The sequence below is a fragment of the Rhinichthys klamathensis genome, unplaced genomic scaffold (genome assembly GCF_029890125.1).
Source record: "Rhinichthys klamathensis goyatoka isolate OS25496 unplaced genomic scaffold, OSU_Roscu_1.1 h1tg000006l_1, whole genome shotgun sequence".
NCBI classification, from domain to species: domain Eukaryota; kingdom Metazoa; phylum Chordata; class Actinopteri; order Cypriniformes; family Leuciscidae; genus Rhinichthys; species Rhinichthys klamathensis.
The window spans coordinates 9,395,844-9,415,103 of record NW_026606559.1 but is presented as its reverse complement, the minus strand read 5'-3'; the positions used below and the strand labels follow the sequence as shown (position 1 = coordinate 9,415,103).

Here is a 19,260-nt window from a genome sequence, read left to right as displayed (position 1 = left end):
TCGTCAGCTCCAGTTTGTATCCAGACTCTCACGGAGACTTCAGATGCCCCAACACCTGCGATGAGACGACTCGACGCCTGTGATAAGACGACTCAACGCCGGCGATATGTTATGCCCTAAATTAGTACATGATGACTAACTAACTATATTCTTCTATGTACATTTCTGAAATGCACTTTCTGTAAAGCTGCTTTGAAACAATATGTATTGTGAAAAGCGCTATACAAATAAATTTGAATTGAATTGAATTGAATAATAGTTTTTTCGGAATATCTGATAGTAGACATTCTTTATTGCTTTACAGCAACTTGTCTTAATGTGTCATTTGTGGATTTTTGTGCAAATGCTTTATCCTACAGTTAGTGGATAATTGAGGAGTTTTTTTTTTCTCCTTTTGAAAAATGTATCAACATTTTGGACATAATGTCAGTGCGTGCAATTGCAAATTGTGGACTGACAAAAACACTCACCAAACAGAAATCCATTTTTGCTTTAATAAAAAACAATATCATTTGAAAATAAATATGTTTAATAGTTATACTAAAAACACAAAAGGATGTTAATATTTAACAGCACCAATAAATATATTACTGTGAAAATATACTGAAAATGTGGCTGTACATGAAAAAAAAAAAAAAAAAAAAAAAAAAAAAAATTCTGGCACTTTCACACAAAGAGAATGTTTAGTGTTCTTGTCCGCAGGTCTCGTATCTCCACCAAACTGATCGCTGATACAAAAATGTTGAAATAAACAAAAAAGGCGCTTTCAGGAATGTTGAAGTGTCTCTCTTTTCATTTGTCCTTCGTTCTATAAAAGCCGTCCACAGTTTTTCAGATTGATGACAATGTCGATTGGAAACAAAGCAAAACAATATCAACAATAACACTGCATATAAATAGATCAAATTAAATACACAGAATACTGAACATATTCTAACATTATAAATTAGATGAAGTGAACTACATAAAGGGATATTAGATATGTATATATACAGATATTGTGTGGTAATGAACAGTTCCTAAAGTTGTGTGCAATATTCTCTTTGGAAAATGTTATGAACCTTAAATATTTGAGTTCTCTTTTACATGCTGCTGTGAACTGAATGATTCCATTCCTTGGTAAAAGTTTTGTCCTTTTTTTATTTATTTATTTATTTCTATATATACATACATGTAATATCCCTTTAGTATTATCACACCAAGTCCTATAGGATGTTAGTCAGTACAGGTGTCTTTTTGACTAAGACTTCACCCTAGTAAGAGTGACATCACAGAAATAGATAGTTCCGCATTCGTATCCCGTGCCTGGACCCACTGTTCCGAACAGTCTGGAAAGAGTCTTTAGTCACTTCCTCTCCTTGGATTGACAGTCTGTAACTGTTCATATAAAGGGGTGGAGGTTATCGTTTGCACCTCTCAGTGAAGTCTTGGACATTCGATCCGAGTCTTTAGATGTGAATCCACAGCCGGATGATCCAGTGAAGCATTGCCTCACTGAGTTCTGTCCAATCACAGGCCCAGGTGCAGTGACACTGCAATTTATCCCATTCACACGCCAAGCAGCGTCTTCGTTTACTTGTTTGTAGTAATTCAGGTGATAGCAGCGACACACGTTGTCATTTAATATATATAATATATATTCTATATATTCATATATTAATATCTTAATATACATTAGGATGATATCTCCTGCCCTCATTTCATTCTTTGTCTTTCGTTCAGGGTAGTGTTTGCAGTTCGTCCAGGGAATGCATCCTCAGGTTTAAAAAGTGCTGTGCTGTAAAAAAAAAAATTCCTTCATTCAGTGTTCTGCCCAGCGTGCCGCTCATCATCTTGGTTTTTCACATCTGAAAGAGAACAGTGGATTGGTTAGAGATCTGCACAGGGGAAGCTATGCCAATATATGTCAAGGAAAGCCTGTGACTTCACCAACCCAAAACCCCACAACCAGCCAGAGCTAAGCCTGGTCACCTTCTATACTTTGTTCACAATAGAATGAATAGTGCATGAGCATGACAAATGGCCTTATGAAATAATATACTTTAAAATTGTGAAATGTAATGTTTTCGGACACTTAATCAACACATCAAAATAAGTGTACTTATTTAAAGCGCAACAAAAGATTATCAAAACAATAATCTTTAATACTTTTAATTTGCACTTTAAGTGGACTTAAGTGGCCTTTAATTTCATTAATATTATAGTATCTGCAAGTAAACATACTTTTAAGATTTGTAGTCTATCTCGTTTTATTCAGAGAGTGTGTCATGTTATCATCTTTAAGCTAGATACAGTTATTTTGCATCGCTGGCAGTCTGATCATTGTATTGTGTGACACTGTATTTCGTGCAGTGTGCTCTGTTGCGTACCGTGACTACGTACGGTAGTATGGGATTATGTCGTTATGTAAAAATGTTCAGAGGTTAGACTTTTGGATGGGGTTAAAATTTCAGCCCGTTCTCATCCTTTGGCGTCATACATGTGACGCTTTGGACATTTCGTTGAAATCTTACGCACATGGCATCCTTTAGCATCAATATGAGACGCAGAACCCAAGGCGTCATAACCGTAACCCGACCCCAGACCTAAACCTACCCATAACAGTGCATGTTATATTGACGCTAAAGGATGCCATGTGCGTAAGATTTCGACGAAATGTCATATGGCGTCACTTATATGACGCCAAAGGATGAGAATGCGTTGAAAATTTGGTTTGGGTGGAACGACCACAGGATCAAAGTACGCTGTGATCTCCACTAAATATAACAATAAAATGTGGACAACATATACAGAATGCCAGGAAAGGCCTCAGAAGATCACACAGTTCAAATTAGTGGGGCAGTTGATGAGAAACAAACAGCATGGACACGTTTATATTCACATATACTGTATAATTCAACATGATCTGAAACTTGAAGAGCTAATGGCACGTGCTCCTGCCAAATTAAGTTCTGACTCATTGTGAACATAAAATGGCAATAACTGACATGATAGAATGAATCAATGAGAGCAGGATGTGTGAATTGCACTGTACAAACACACACACATATGCACCATCCCTGCCTGTTTACTCAAGAACACAAAGTCATATTGCGTGTTGACAGAATATCTTGTTAATGTCAGCGAATTCAGTCCATTAATCATATCTATGCTCAACGCCAAGTGTTGACACCAGAAAACATGTCGTTATTAGTGCGAGGCAATAATGCACTAGATTCTGACATCAAAGGTTGAATCTCACAGCAATAAATCAGACACACACACACACACACACACACGCTACGTCACCCTAAACATGCACATATAAGAGGGGAAATGCAACAAGCGCTATAAGCATGCAAAGAGAAAGAGCTTCAGATGGGACTGGATGAGAAGATGCATGTTGCACGTCGTGACAGTTCATAAACAAACCTGCAAGTTCTTTCGTTTAACTCAAGTTGTCTGGACTTGCATTGCAATTGTGTGAATTTGCAGGAGCATTTACAGGTGAGGGGGTCCTGCACATACAAGCGCTTTCTTCTCTCTGAGCAAGGCTCACAGTGGCTGCAAGGGAAGCAGAAAAGGAGAGACAGAGAGACATCTAAGCACTAGTGATCTGGGCACAGCGCTGGAGTGACCCACACACACACTCATGCACCTCGCCATCACACACAACCTCCACCGGACCAGACTGCATGAACTTTTAAAAAATGTGTTTGTTTGTTTGATTTCTGCTTAGTTTTAAAGATGGTTAGCATTAGTGGCAGAAGGAAAGCTGAGATTGTGTGTGAATTCATCCATTCATCCATTCATCCATTCATTCATCCATCCATCACACACGAGACATGGTGATTAGTGGCAACATTGAATTCAGCAAGGAACAGTTATTGGACTGACACAGACAGCTGCATTCACATACACACTTTCACATATACACAACTGAAAGCAGTGTGACGCAAAAGCAATGTTTGCAAAAATGGCTTGGCACAGTATAGCAGTACGATGTTGAATCATTTCTAAAATGGTTTCATGCACAAACACATTATCTAAAATTGAATTTCATAACAGTGCAACTACACCTACACTAAAACTAGTGTACACTTTTCTAAAATTATATTTTGCTTTGGTTCAAACCATACATTTAATCAAAATATTTATTTTCCAAAAAAACATCCATACAAAGTAAAGTTCATGATAAAGACAATACTATACTTAATTAATATATTTTCTTCAAACATAAGCTAAAATGGTACTAAGTGTAGGTCAATAGAATAATTTTCAGGCTTTTCGCAACTTAATTTCGCCATAAACAAACGTCAAATTAGCTATATGACAGCATATTTTTTTCTTAAGATAAAACTAAACTGTTTGTCAGTGTTTTATTTAGCTTACTTACTATAAATAAAAACAACTGTAAAATCCGTTATATTTATTGTGATGTCTTTTCATACTGTGCATCATATTTTCTGTTATTAGAAAAAAACAATTAAACCCACAATGATTTCTGCAGGCAGTAAAGCACATCAACACTTGTGTCAAGTGAAAATACTATGAAAACAAAACTATTTATTTATTTATTTTATTTTTTTATGAGGAGTACTTGCTTAAACTGAACAAAACAGGTTTTAGTTCACCCAAAAATGAAATTTCTATCAGTAATTACTCTCCCTCATGTCCTTCCAAACCCGTAAGACTTTCGTTCATCTTCAGAACACAAATGAAGATCTTTTTGATGAAATCTGAGAGATTTCTGTCCATCCATTGACAGCTACGCAACTACAACTTTGATGCTTCAAAAAGAGATAAAGAGATCGTAAAACTAATCAATATGAATTGAGTGGTTTAGTCAAAATTTTCTCTTAAAGTTATGTTTTTTGGATAGTCGAAATTTTGACAGGAAAGCGTTGTGTGGACAGAGAGGGGAACGGGAACGACGAAAGACCTTGAGCTGGGAATTAAACTCGGGTCGGAAAATTTTTGCTGGAAAATTTCTATATGTCGGAAAATTTTCTGAAGACACTTCATCCCTTTATATGATGAACAGATCTGATTTAGGCTTTTATTCAAATATATATATATCATCAATGCACACATAAGATATGGTGAATGGAAGCTAAAAATTGCTTGCTTGATGTGCGAGAACCAATGAGGTTCATTCTCGTGTTACGTATCACATTTGAGCTTCAGCAAGAACCAATGAGGTTTGTTCTCGTGTTACGTATCACATTTGAGCTTCAGCAAGAACCAATGAGGTTCGTTCTCGTGTTACGTATCACATTTGAGCTTCAGCAAGAACCAATGAGGTTCATTCTCGTGTTACGTATCACATTTGAGCTTCAGCAAGAACCAATGAGGTTTGTTCTCGTGCTTCAAGCACGTTCGGTTGAGCTTCTGTTTATGTTTGCTGATCAATGTTTATTTGTGAATAAACGCCTAAATTAAATCTGTTCATCATATAAAGAGATCGTGTCTCTTCAGAAAATTCAGACGAAACCGCTTAATTTATATGAATTAGTTTTATGATTTGTGGTAGTTGCGTAGACTGTCAATTGAGGGACAGAAAGCTCTCAGATTTCATTAAAAAGATCTTCATTCATCATCAACGAAAGTCTTGCGGATTTGGAACGACTTGAGTGAGAGTAATTATTAACAGAATTTTCATTTGGGTGAACTATCCCTTTAACTTGTTTCAGTGTAGTGCAGACAAGAGCCCATCTCCAAGAGATTCAAGCTTCTGTTGTCAGAAACAATCAAAGTCAATGGGGCTGGAATACAGGTGAGGATCACATGAGCGTGGCGTCATCCCAGCTGTGGCAGCAGATTAGTATGATAATGACAGAGACAGCCATGCAACCACTGTTTATTTACCTTTGGTTGCTTTCGTCTTTGCGGGCCTTGGGCCAACAGTGTGAATATGAGTACAAATAAATGCAGACTGAGTGAGATTACAAAGTGCAAACAAACTGCCCTGAAATAAAGCCAATGACTGAGAGCAAAATACTGCTCGAGCGCAGGTGAGCCGAGGCGTTGAGATCGCCCGTATCTCCCTCTCTCGCTCTCTTTCGGCTTTTAACCCTCCCCACTCTGGGTTTTCTGCAAAAAAGGAAAATAACGCAAGAATAGGACATCTAAATGAGGTTTCGAGCAGTCATGCTGAGAAAGATCTCTCAGCACTAGGGATGTCAAAAGTAAAAGTACTCCGGTAACAAGTTGATACTAAACAAAGTCTTATGTTTTTATTTTGTTTTTTTGTTTTAGTTTTTTTTTAAGAAATTAATCATTTTAGTCAGCATGGATGCATTAAATTGATAAAAAAGTGACAGTTAAGAGACAATTATAATGTTACAAACTGTTTTCAACACTGATAATAATCAGAAATGTTTCTTGAGCAGCAAATCCGGATATTATAATGTTTTCTGAAGGATCATGTGACACTGAAGACTGGAGTAATGCTCCTGAAAATTCTGATTTTGATTGTAAATTACATTTCTTTTAAAAAAACAGTTCTTTTAAATTGTAATAATATTTCACAATATTACTTGTTTTTCTGTATTTGTAATCAAATAAATACAGCCTTGGTGAGCAGAAAAGTCTTCTTTCAAAAACATAAAATCTTACAGACCCCAAACTTTTGAACGTTAGTGCCACTGTTTTGAACCTAATTTGTATATTTATATTAACATTTGAAATAAAGTAATATACATATTCATTATTCATTTTTGCTGTGGTTTCAGAATTGATACTATCAATCGTGAAACTGGACTGGTGTAAGTACTGACTACTGAAATGTTGCTATTGTGACAACCCTAATCACAACCAATTAAAGCGAGAAGTAGCGTGTCAAGGACAGCCCTCATGAGGAATCAAGGACAGACGCTATAGTCCATATAAGCAGCTGAATAGTTTGAGCCGTAGCATGTGTGTGTGTGTGTGTGTGTGCGTGTGTGTGTTTGAGGAGCTTAGAGGTAAGGATCGAAGTACAAGGAGCTGAACTTGAGCTTGTGAATCAGAACCCAGAGTCGCTGGACTCCCCGCCCCCCGCTTGCCTACGTGCTGAGAGACAGCGTCAGCATTTAGCCCCATTCAACGGATTTCATTTAGCCTTCTCAGCTAACCTGATCCATCTCTGTACGCTCACATTAACCTAGCAAGTTGCAGAAATACACAAAGCCGCCGCACATCCAATTTAACGGGGTGCGTTCCTTGATCTGAACCTACCGCAGTTGGACACTTAAAGTGTGAATGCCATTCCATTAGACACGAAATATCAGAACAAAATCAAATGCTGAAAGAGCTTTTATCAACACTACATTTACTTTCTGAGCCAATTTTAAATGACACTTGACATTTTAAACAAAAAATGAGCTGAATAATGACACAATCTTCTGCTTTATAGCTGAACTGAAGCTATAAAGCTATACTGTTTCATAATGAATGAACTTTTGAACTGTTATTGAACTGAACTGAATGGTTACTGAACTGATTTGAGCTGAATAACCATACTAGTGTCCTTCTACAGATGCTTTTAAGCAGAACTTGAATGTGTAAAAAAGTGTTCAGTTCACTTACTTTAAAAAATTTAGTAAACCTGTTGCCTTAAGATTATTAAGTCAATATTACTTTTTTTTTGATTAACCATGAAGTTTATTTACTTAATAAATTTAAGGCAACGGTTTACTCATTTTTTTTAAGTTAAGTCAACTGATCACTTTTTATAGTGTTGCATCATTAATTCTGCTACTTTCCTGTTTATTATTATGAAGCTGTTTTGAAACAATTTCTATATTAAAGGTGACGACTTCATAAATCTGACATTGTATATTGTGAATATTGTTGGCTCATTGCCAAATTGCTTTTTTTCTTCTTTTGTAAGTTTCTTTGGATCAAAGCATCTGCTAAACGCATAAATGTGTTGCTTGGGTAAAAAAAAGCCTTCTTTTGCTATTTTTCCCTTAAATGACTGCCATTTGATTTAATGTGACACAATGGACTGGCTTATGTGGCTTCAGATATACTTTGGGGGTCTATGTATACTTAAACACACAGGTTAAGACACAATAGCACTAAATGAGGTTTGTGAAACAGCTCACAGTAACCAACAATAGCCTCTGTCTCAGGATCACCTACTATTTAAAAGGCTAAAAATAAAAACGTGGTTTAACGACAGACACTTGCTACTATGATTAGTATGTGGAAGCAGGCAAGGGTCAGCAACTGTGGTGTGAGTGTAAGCGGGTGGTCTTCACAGCCCACCATCTTACAGCTGCCATAAAGAGCAAAACCTCACCCTAAAAGAAAAACTGAAACCATCCTATAAAAGAGTCTGTTATCAGGTCTCAGGTCAGAGGTCCTAAGAGATATATGCGGAGCAAATTAGGCTTTTACTATGGGCTGTAAAACCCTCAGAGCGGCCCTGAGGAGACATGACAAGCTCCACACTCAACTCTTATGAAACGGATTGTTCTTGCTCTAAAATTAGATTGCACCAGCCACGTTTTAAGGCATATTACTAGGGGAATGAACGGTCTATTGTGGTCACATTCCTGTTCCCAAAATCAATCAACCAATCGTGGCTTTATTTTACAACACGTAGTTCACATATCGCGTTTTTTAAGTTCGTTATTTTACGTTATTTCACGTTTGCAATAGAGAGCGACGCGCTCGTTTTATCCAGGCACGTCTATGCCGCGGAGTGATAAAATAACCCCAACTTTTCCGAATGCTGCACTGCAGGTCATGTGACAAGAACCAACCAATCAGCTTCACCCTTTCTGTAACAACATGATGGATCATAGCTGTACAGGGATACCCAGAGCTACACAATTTGTCAAGCAGTTATTATTTTCGGTGCCAGAAAGGAGGAGAAAGCAGTGCAACCATCATTGTGAAAGGCCCTTAATATTCAGCAATATTACTGATTTAATGCACTGACACTATCAGATGAGAACAAAACTTAAACTGAATTTAGATGAATAACGACACTTTTGTCTTTTTACCACTGATTTACAGCAGAATATGAATTTGCCTCATATTTGAAGTTTGCATCATTTATTATGTTACTCTCATGTGTATTAATGCGAAGCTGCTTTGAAACTTGGATTTAAATAGGCAAATACTTAAGAGTCAATGATTGGATCATTATTGCAGTGATTATTATCTTTCTAGGATGTTATATGTTTGGCAACAGTTCTTCTAACCCTAACTGATGGAGTGTGTAGCTTTTCATTTCTTAAACCACCATGTAGGAAGACACATCATGGATCAAACTGAAAGAATGGTTGTGAGGAGCATGAAGAATCATTTTCAGGCATGAATCGTCTCCTCTGAGTCCAGATCTTAAATTCACTGGAAGTGTTTGGGATGTGCTGGAGGAGACTTTACAGAGTGCTGGACTCTTGCATTGCCAACACAGGATCTTGACCAAACATTGATGCACCACCTCTTGATGGATATAAATGTAGTGATGTTATTTAAGTGCATAATAATGATCCAATCATAGACTCTTAAGACTTAAGTATTAGCCTATTTAAATCCAAACAGTTTTTTTTTTTTTGCCGCACTCTTTATTTGTAGCAGAATACATATTACCAAAAAATATTTCAAAAACAAACATGCAAAGGGTGGGAGATTTTGTAAAAATTTGTGAATGGTGGGCACTGCTATTCCATGAGGATCTGCAAAGCTTTCTGATGGCACAGATTCAGCGTGGCTATGCTAATGCAATTACTCTTTTTTTTCTTCAGTTTTTCTTTGTGAGACAGGCTGCCATGTTCACCAGATGGCAATCATTAAATTGTGAATAGTTATCTGCCAGAAATAGAGATGTGTTTGCTATAAAAAGATATCTAACACAAATAAAAGGAAAAACTGGTTTGGTTTAGGGTGTTGTGTCATGATGAAGTCCTGTTGAAAGCAGCGAGTCTCGAGTTTGTCCTGAGGATTAGGAGGGATTCGGCCGTTTCAGTGGAAGTTGATTTCACTGTTTGGGTGTGAGAACAGTCAAGAGTTTCACTTTATTCGTTTTGTTGTGGGGAAACAGGGTTGAGGGTGTGTCAAGGCGTGCTGTGGGAGTCATGACGAGCTGTGGTTGTAGGGATTTTAACGCACTGAATACAAGTCAATATATTTAATGTTCACAATATACGAAAGTAGCCAGCAATTTAGCATTGTTATGATAAAAAAACAAAGTCCCTTGCAAGTAAAGTCTGCTCACTCGGCGGCCATATTTAGGCAGCTGTTTTTCGGGCATCAAAGACCAAGCCATGGCCGTAGCCAGCTATGAGGTCACCGAGGTCCGGACCTCGGTCATTTTTTTTACATTCAAAAATAAAATGTCAAGCTCTCTAAATGATTAATTAAACCACCTCATATTCGAGTGTTTGCAATTCATGTTACTGCGAGAAGCTGGCGCAGTAAACGGGGCTTGAGAGCGCGTTGTGAACCCGGGTGCAGCCTCCGTGTTGCCAGATCCACCTAATGGAAAGGTGGCAGTAGTCTCCTGACCTGGACCTGTTTTTCTGATTTAATGTGACACTTTAGGAAGTTATTAAAGTGGAAAGTTGCATGTTAGGTTTAGTGATATATTAATCTTATTTCCAAAACACAAGCTTTGAACTTATTTCGGATTATTATTATTATTTTGTTTTGTTTTGCTTGTTTTTCGTAGCAATATCTGGCAACATTTTACTGTCAGCATTAATAAAAAAAATTAAAAAAGCTTATAGACAAACTGTAATTGCATAAAGCTACCACATTCGGTAAGACAAACGCAATGACAATCGTGATTATCTGTAAGAAATGTATAACACTATCAAAAACAATAGCATAATACAGATCTGTATGTTAGCCTACAGAATGAAATTTGCCAAATAACTTACTGGCCAGCTGGAAGACGGCTCATGCTGTTTAGTTAACCTTTCACAAAGTCATCATAAAAACATTAATTAAAGCAGTGTTTCTCAACTAGCAATCTATTCAGTCAGCATATTTGTGTTTGATCTGTGTGAATTACAGAAATATAAGACTTGCTAGACCTACTTTTTTCTATATTTCTTTGCACAAAACTCTCCAGAAAGTGCCATTTTGGTTTATTTTTCAAAAAAAAATCCCGGGGGGGGCATACCCCCGGACCCCCCTAGTGAGAGACTACCCCACACATAATTAAATCCAAATTGAACCCCTGTATATATATATATGTATATATATATGCCAAATTCCATTCAAAAAAAGGGTCACACAGCTTAATGTCCATGGGGAAATGTGGGTCCAATGGCCTAACCATTATTATAGCAAAATTCTTTACACAACACCCCGGACCTCACTAATTTTCAAACCCTGGTTACGGCCTTGGACCAAGCCCTATGTAAATGAATGGGGGAATCCTGTAATCTCCAAAACTGCATGCCGAACTCAAATTTAAATAACATATTTAAAATCAGCAACAAAATCTGTCATGAACTGTGCCATAAATGTTGTTTCTTATGCCTTGACTGGACGAGTGCGTCTCAAAACGAATTTACCAATTAGCGATTGACTTTTTTATTTAGAAGGCGGGACTTATTCCATATTGCACATTGCACTTTCTCTTATACATAAGTAATATGAGTGCACAGCCTTTGTATATCTAAAGTCTTTGATAATACCATGCCGTTCATGTGGCAATTATTACACGCTCACAATTATGTCTGATAATTACATATTTGTAATTGTTAATATGTATTCATTCATGTCTTTATAATGCCAAGCAGAGGGTGCGCTAATGGTTTAGAGTAGACATTGTTATTTTAGTATCATTGCTATACCATTATAGTTTTTGTTAATGTTTTGAAATTTGAAATGTAGGATTTTTTTTTTTTTTTTTTTTATACTTTTAAGTTTTGGTTTATTTATTTTGAGTTATTTTAGTACTTCAATTTAAACTAAATGAAACATAAATATTGACTTATTTGATAATTAGCTGAAATAAAATTAGCTTGTTTTTTAATATACAGTAAACATATATTTATATATGTTTGTTTTTTAAATATATTTGCTTTATGGTTTTAGGTTTAGTTTTAGTTAACAATGATATCCTTTGGTCTGCATGTGTAAAGTTTTAAGGATATTCTGGGTGAGCTTCAGAGGATTGATGGCACTGCAGAAGTGGCCACGTATGAACACTTTTTGTTTAAAAACAGTGGCAAGATGACTTTGAAACGTTGTGAGCTGGAATTCCTGGAACTTTATATTAGGAATTACATATAAGTGAAAATAAAGTAAACTCGGAGTGCTGTGTGTTTACAAAGTGAACTGCACTGGCGCTGTGGACATCTGAGTTCATTTAGAGTGTTAGCATACAAGGCAAAGTTCCTGTGAACCTCCCTAAAATTACTGACAGAACAATAAGCAAATGGGAGGCAGCATTTATGACAATGCAAGCAGCATGAATCTGGCAATGATGGATATATGCACACCCACATCATCTCAGCTGTCCAGGACAGTCTCTCCACTCACATACAGACAGCAAAGACTGCTAAAGCTGCACTTACTCTGAGTCATTCACATAATATAAACTCTGATCCACTGACTAGTCACATTTTTCTGAACGACTAGTTCTTACTGGAATACATTGCTAAAAGTACCTTGTGCTCTCAATTGTATTGGTCAACCCAGACGAACAGCTAGAGCTGTACTGCATCTTCAACACTTGAGCTTTACTGCTAATAGCCTGGCTGCTAAGTGTTAGCCGCTAGCACAGTGTCCAGCTGGCTGCTTCTCATCGCCAGTCAATCAACACAGTCATTGCAGTTTTATATCTGTGTATTTAGAAATGCCCTGCACCATCTACACGGCTTGAAATCACCCATAACTGTGACATAGAAAAATAATAATAATGATAATAAACAAACTTACTTTTCTTTCTTTGCTTTGACTTCTGCCTTTGGCCTAAAAAAAGACAGACGCAACAGAGGTTTAATTCACATTTTATGGTTTAAAGGAATAGTTTGCTAAAAATGAATATTGAGTCACTATTTACTCATCCTTGATCTGTGCTGTTATGTTTTCTGTGTAACACAAATTTTAGAAGAATATTAGATTACAATCTGTTTCCAAATAAATATAAAAAAGTCCCATTACAGGTTTGATGCCAATGACATTTTGGACACTTGAGAACTTCGATGTAATTGATGCCCAATATGCACCTTTAATTATAAAACTCCGGCATAGGGACTTAGAATATAGTGCTCCAGTCAACTTTTCAGCTTTTAGTCATTTTTAGGTCATGATTTCATGTTCCCACAGAAAAAAAATAACAGCACAGCGAACAATAAGTCAGTAAACTTTGATAATAATTTCCATTTTAGAAAGAACTGTTCCTTTACATACCTGCATTCACACTTGGTGTGTTCTGTAAAACTCATCTGAAAATTATGCTGCGATACACGTTGTTTGACTCGCAGTACCTAGACGAATAAGCAAAACAAGTGCATTAAGTGCTTAGTGTGTGAACATTCGTGCATTACATACAATGTGACTGTAATGTATTGTGTTTCAATGTGAAAACTCAGGGCTCATGATGTAAAATCACAGCTTGAAATATTCAAGTTAACAGGAATTACACACTGTTGAATAAATGGCAATGCCAGGCCTCGACCGTGGCCAAGAGCAACATCAACCACATAAACGGGGCGTAAACACAGTGTGCAGTGGTAAACAACATAGCTGACATGCCAGTTAACACCGCCTCACTGTCCCATGTTGGGCAAGTATGATTTCATAGGAAGCAGGGTGAAGGATTGCACACACTGGATTGAACCAGTCTCACCTCCATGGTGACGTTGCGGGTCTCTGTAGGGACACACTCGAGCGCTTCGTCGTTGCAGCAGCCGGCACAGCGCATGAGAACCACACAGGACGGGATGTAGGTGTGTTCGATCTCGTCGGGATACTCCTGAATGATGTCTACCAGCAGCTCTCGTGTCTTGCACGCACTCTTCTTATACACATCCAAGAAAGGAATCACTACAGAGCAAGCAAAGCGAAAGTGTTCAGTCACTATCATACCATTCTCACACTATTCACATTTTTTTTGGGTCAAATTAAAGGGATAGTTCACACAAAAAGGAAAGTTCTCTCTTCATTTACTTACTTTATATCATTCTGAAACCTGTATGCTGTTATTTTGTCTGTGAAACACAAAAAGAGGATTTTTTGAAGAATCTTGAGGCTCTTTTCCATTTAATGGCGTTATTTTAAGTTCGCAACGACCATGACTGAGTCTGTTCCTCACACAAACCTATTGGTCAACTTCAGAAGACTTGACCCTTGTGAAAAAGAAGTGCCCTTAATCATACTGGATGTGGTGTTCTTCAAATCTTAAAAGTATAATGATATTATTGAAATAGAAGGATACTTAAGTGTACTTTATGACTGTTTAATTAAGTACACTTTTAAACGTTTTTAAATGAATTCATTATGTTTTAATAACCTTTTGTCATGCTTTGAATAAGCACACTTAATTTGATGTGTTGACTAACATACTAAAGCACAAGTAAAGTTTCTGGGTAATAGTTTTAATTTTAGCGTGTTATTTGTTATTACAATTTAAGTTAATATATTTTAAATGTACTAAATTGCAACTTCATCACTACACATGTGTAATTACAAATATATTTAAATACAAGACAATCAAGTAAAAATTACATTAAGTTTATTTTTCGTTTACCATAAATTCTTGTCAGTACATTCGTCAGTACACTTTTGCCATATTTCAAAGACAATAGTTATGAAATTACATATAAATATGAACCATTTATGTGGGTCAAAAAAAGCACTCTAAAGTTCAGCTAATTGCATTTAATATAAATGTAAACTATAATAAATGTATTTAATTGTAACATTACATTCACTTTGCACTTAAGTATATATTTTTTTCATCCGCAATAAGTCCCCTTTTTAAAAGCATGCTAAAGTGCAGTTTTTCACAAGGGTAGCACATAAGTCATTTTATTTGTGTTTTTCTGTCATTTTTAAAGCCAACAGTCATGGTAAATATGAAAAGAGTAGCCTGAAGATTCTTCCCCTTTTGTGTTCCACCTTCAGCATGCAGGTTTGGAATGACATATGAAACCACTACAACCATTAAAGTCAGATGCATTGCCCCACACCTTCACACAGGCCTGTTCTGCTCATTGGAGACTTTACTTTCCCAAGTGGGCAAAAAAAAAAAGACATGTCACACATGTTGAGGCACACACACACCAGCACATGTGCCCCACTTGCACGTCCACCCTACTCCAGCCCAATCTGTGCACCTCTCGGAGCTGGCTTCCCATCATTCATTCTGACCCCAGTGCCTCATGACCTGCAGACTGCTAGGGAAAAGCATGACCTCAGGCAGTGTGGCGCCAGGCTTTACTGCAGACACCTGACCTCTAATAGAAGCCCACCCTGTGTGAGCGCTCCATGCCACCCATGAATGCAAGAAACCAAACACAACTGTATTTATGATGCTGATTAAGTTAATAATTGCTAGAAATTTGTTGGTGGTACTGTACCAACCACATTTCACCTAATGCCCCTATCATGACACTTCTTCATTTATGACATTTTCAAGACATTTATGGCTACGATGTTTGTATTTCTATTTAGCAAAGTGCAAAGTCGCATGTGGCCAGTTTTGATTTAGTATCTCTTGACCAGTTAGACTGAGGTAATGTCTCTGTTTACAAACTGATTTAATATGTTCATTTAATGCTAAGTAAAGTCATAGGAGATTTAAGTTGTGGGAAAGTGATTATGGATAACAGCGGATGGGGAATGATGTAAAAATAACAATACGCGTTCCCTCAGAAACGTAATAGGGACACTATACAAACAACTAGGTCCACTGCTAACAAATAATTGTGACCTTGAGGACAAATCAAGGGTAAATCATGCAGCGTTTTTGTTAATAAACAAACACAGCCATGGTCAATGACTCCACACAAGGTTGCTTGCGGGTAGAATAATTATTCACTTTGACGATCCTCAGCACAACCTGAGGGTGGGAAATATGTCCTAATCCTGTGTCCAAGCAAATATTTATGTAAGTTCAGTCTCAGTGTGATATTAATTGTTAGAGGAGAAAGAGTGTTGCGTAACAGAGAAGAACCACACACATACAGTATTTGAAGGCCTATTATCTGGCTTTCAAGCCTCAGAACTGGGATGAAAACAGTTGTGGTTTAAATTTTGCATTGGAATTGTCGTTACATTTACGTCCTCCAGGTGGTGCTACACCCTTACCCCTGATTTCAAATACATTTTTCATATCATACATGCTTCACATCAACATTTATGTACACTACACATATAAAGGGACTTACCATCATTTTTGCTCTTTCCCCCTTCTTTGGGTATGTGGGCAGCCTATCGGGACAGAGAAGTGACAGTTATAAGTGACAGATCGCACAGAACAAGTTATAATCTGACCTATTTTTGTACGCCACTGAAACAAACCAATAATAATGCTTGGGAAACTCTCAAAAGGGAACATTTCCTTGAGTTTTGCGTAACCAAAAGCACTTTAATTATGCTATGGTCAGAATCTAGACAAATTAGTTGCTTATTATATCAGTAAGGAGTTTGCAATGGTTCTCAACCTTTTGGCCTCCCATTGGCCAAGAAAATAATCAAAGGCACCGCCATTTAGACTAAGATATTTCCTCTGGAACTGCTACAATGATGACAAAGCTGCTTGTTTTCCAGCTTTTAATTAACACAAACTTGCAGCTTCAATAGATAATAAACAGCAGTTAATTTCCAATTCCATTATTTTGTATAGCCTACTGTGTGTTTTACATTAATAGTAACATTAATCTCTGCTGAGGGGACTAATTAAAAGCAAGAAATATGATGTCAGTTTAGGTACAATGTCAGAAACCAATCTGTAAAAAATCTAACTTTTGGGGGTAGGCTACAACAGCTTGTCAGTGGGTCAGTGCCTTTGAAGGTACACCCACCAATACCCTTCAGCATTGGTATTGGTATTTTATGCATTATCGAGCCTTAAAGAACACATATTAGTACCTTCAGGTGTACAACCAATGTTATGAACAAAGATACCCACACTAGACCCTTTTCTGAATTTTAATTAAATTGGATTAAGTTTCATTTCAAATAATTTTAAGTCATTGAGGTCCCATTGGAAATTTGCTGACCCCCCTCCTGGACCCTTGAGAACCACAGGGGCTTTCAGAATCTAGTAGGCTAAGGGAGTTTGAATGCATTCTACTTTTAGAATGTTTTAGGTTTTCTATCTAGAATCTTTTTAAAGTGGATATCATCTTCTCTCATCTTAGTAAGTGAGTCAACTTGTCATTCAGAGGCTTCAGAGAGCCAATGATTCTCCTACTACAATTCAGAGTCAGACTGTCCTATTTTCCCGCCTACAGATTCGTCTCGCTCGCTCGCGATCTGGTTGGTCGCGTGACTGCAGGTGGTGGACTGGCGCAACAGCTCTCGGTGTTGCGTGAGAATCTCTCCGCCGGTTTGCCTCACAGACCATCTGCTTCATATCTAAGCATACATTTTTCATACTCTGCACCAAACATTTGGACAACTAACCAACAAATAAACAAACTAACAACGGTAATTTACCTCATACAAATGTTCCACGACATCAAATATAGGCTACGTGCACTGCCGAATCACTATTCAAGTAAATGAATTAATAAGGCGGGAGACAAAGAAACGAAGGAGCTCAGGTAATATCTTGTCATTATTCTCGACAAGAGAGCAGTTGGTTACATTTTTTTAAGTCTTAATGTATCGCGAGCACTACATTAAAGCCAATGTTTTGACTGAATTCGAAATTAGGCTATACGAATAAGATATTGCATTCAGATAGATTAAACAAGAACAGAAAAGGTTAACCGGCCCGTGTGAAGCGTTACAGCACGTAGGAATATAGGCCGATCTAATGTCTCACATAACTGCTTTAACTGGAAATTTGCATTTATTAAGCAAAGTATTTGCCTTAACTGAGATTAAATCCCTGTACCTCCGAGGACGGGAACAAGACGGGCTGCCACATTGTTGATAGTTAGGCTATTCCTGACATGACAGATATTCGTTTGGAGAAACTAACTTTTAAGCAGGACATTCCACGTGAAACTTCGGGTAACCTAGTGTATAAAGGGTGTAATGGCACTGGGCAGACGCATTCAGTCCTCGTGCGTGTAATCTGACCACACATTAATAAAAAACGAATGGTTTAATTCCTCTATATTATCTCTCATTTCAAACCCACCAAATTGCATAGCCCTTACCTTTACAGCAGACAGATGAAGGAGAGCTGCAAAAAATAATTGTATCGAATAAACAACAAAGTTCATGATTGTAATTCCAGTGGTGTTGCGATGAGCGTCACTGAACAGTCTTTGGCTCTCAAAAATATTAAAAGCGAAGCTGTGGAATATGAATGAACCGTGTGATATCGTGGGTCAAAATAACAATTCCATTCTGCCCTTCAGGACCGAAGCACCTGCGTCGAATCCGCTAAAATTAACTTATTGAACGTCCCCGCTCCTCCAGAAAATACAATAATATAAATAATAAGAGTAAAATAAGAGAATAACAAAAGAAATTGGGGGAAATCCACACTATATTGGTCCTCCGCGTATTTCGCGTTTAAAATCCACAGTATCACGGGAAGTCGACTTTTAATGAATCTAAATCCAAAACGTCAGATGCAAAACAAAACAAACAAAAAGTTTTGTATACTTCCAAGCGCAACCTCCACTCTGCACGCGCGACTAGGACCAGAGAACGGCTTCTGCGCGTATGATTATCATCAAGAGCAAGACCTTACATGTGCCGGTATAAAGTGATCCAGTAATGGCAATCCCTGGTTTAAGTGCAGCACACGTTTCCGTCTTTCCTCGTCTTATTTCCGCAATTGTGTTGGCTTTTCTTGTTTCATATCGGTGTGAATGTTATCGCGCAGTACGGGGAGGTCTTGTCACTTTGCGCTCGCTCTGTCTTTCAGCGCTTCTGCTGCTCAATGCTGCAGATCTTGAGAGAATCACTCACAGGGCGAGGGCGCTGATTGGCCAGGCTCAGGCTCTGCGTACATTATGATGCGAAGGGCTTGACTCACTTTTTATGAAGGTGGGAATGGGAAATATACGCATAATGCCCTTGTGTACTATTCATCTTCATATAGTGCAAAAATAGGTTTGACTTATACGAAAGCATTTCCGTTGTATTAGCCTACATTCTCAGAATGTCCTATATTTCCTCATACATCTTCCATTTCGT

General features: G+C 37.5%; 1 protein-coding gene across 5 annotated transcripts; it reads right to left on the bottom strand.

The window, feature by feature from the left end:
- Positions 1 to 1,150: 1,150 nt before the first annotated feature.
- On the bottom strand, positions 1,151 to 19,014 carry vegfaa (vascular endothelial growth factor Aa). Of its 5 annotated transcripts, none has more exons than XM_056258304.1 (7): positions 18,270 to 19,012; positions 16,326 to 16,368; positions 13,784 to 13,980; positions 13,345 to 13,421; positions 12,871 to 12,903; positions 3,412 to 3,543; positions 1,151 to 1,847 (listed from the first exon to the last, which is right to left on the bottom strand). In XM_056258304.1, exons 1-7 carry the CDS (start codon positions 18,333 to 18,335, stop codon positions 1,829 to 1,831), a joined length of 567 nt encoding a protein of 188 aa, XP_056114279.1. In that variant the 5' UTR covers positions 18,336 to 19,012; the 3' UTR covers positions 1,151 to 1,828. The 5 variants fall into 5 exon arrangements, 4 of the variants coding, with proteins under 4 accessions (XP_056114279.1, XP_056114303.1, XP_056114312.1 ...); XR_008807729.1 differs by lacking the exon at positions 1,151 to 1,847 and adding an exon at positions 5,848 to 6,072 and having other exon boundaries at positions 3,407 to 3,543; positions 18,270 to 19,013; XM_056258337.1 differs by lacking the exon at positions 1,151 to 1,847 and adding an exon at positions 5,981 to 6,072 and having other exon boundaries at positions 3,428 to 3,543; positions 18,270 to 19,014.
- Between the last annotated feature and the right edge of the window lie 246 nt (positions 19,015 to 19,260).

Bases quoted from the DNA above. Each gene is read 5' to 3' on its own strand.
- vegfaa (XM_056258337.1), bottom strand. From the start codon at position 18,335: ATGAACTTTGTTGTTTATTCGATACAATTATTTTTTGCAGCTCTCCTT. The intron at 12,904-13,344 runs GTATGTAAAGGA...GTCTTTTTTTAG, and splicing joins CACACCAAGTGTGAATGCAG to GCCAAAGGCAGAAGTCAAAG. The intron at 6,073-12,870 runs GTAAGTTTGTTT...CCTTTTTTGCAG, and splicing joins GTCAAAGCAAAGAAAGAAAA to AAAACCCAGAGTGGGGAGGG.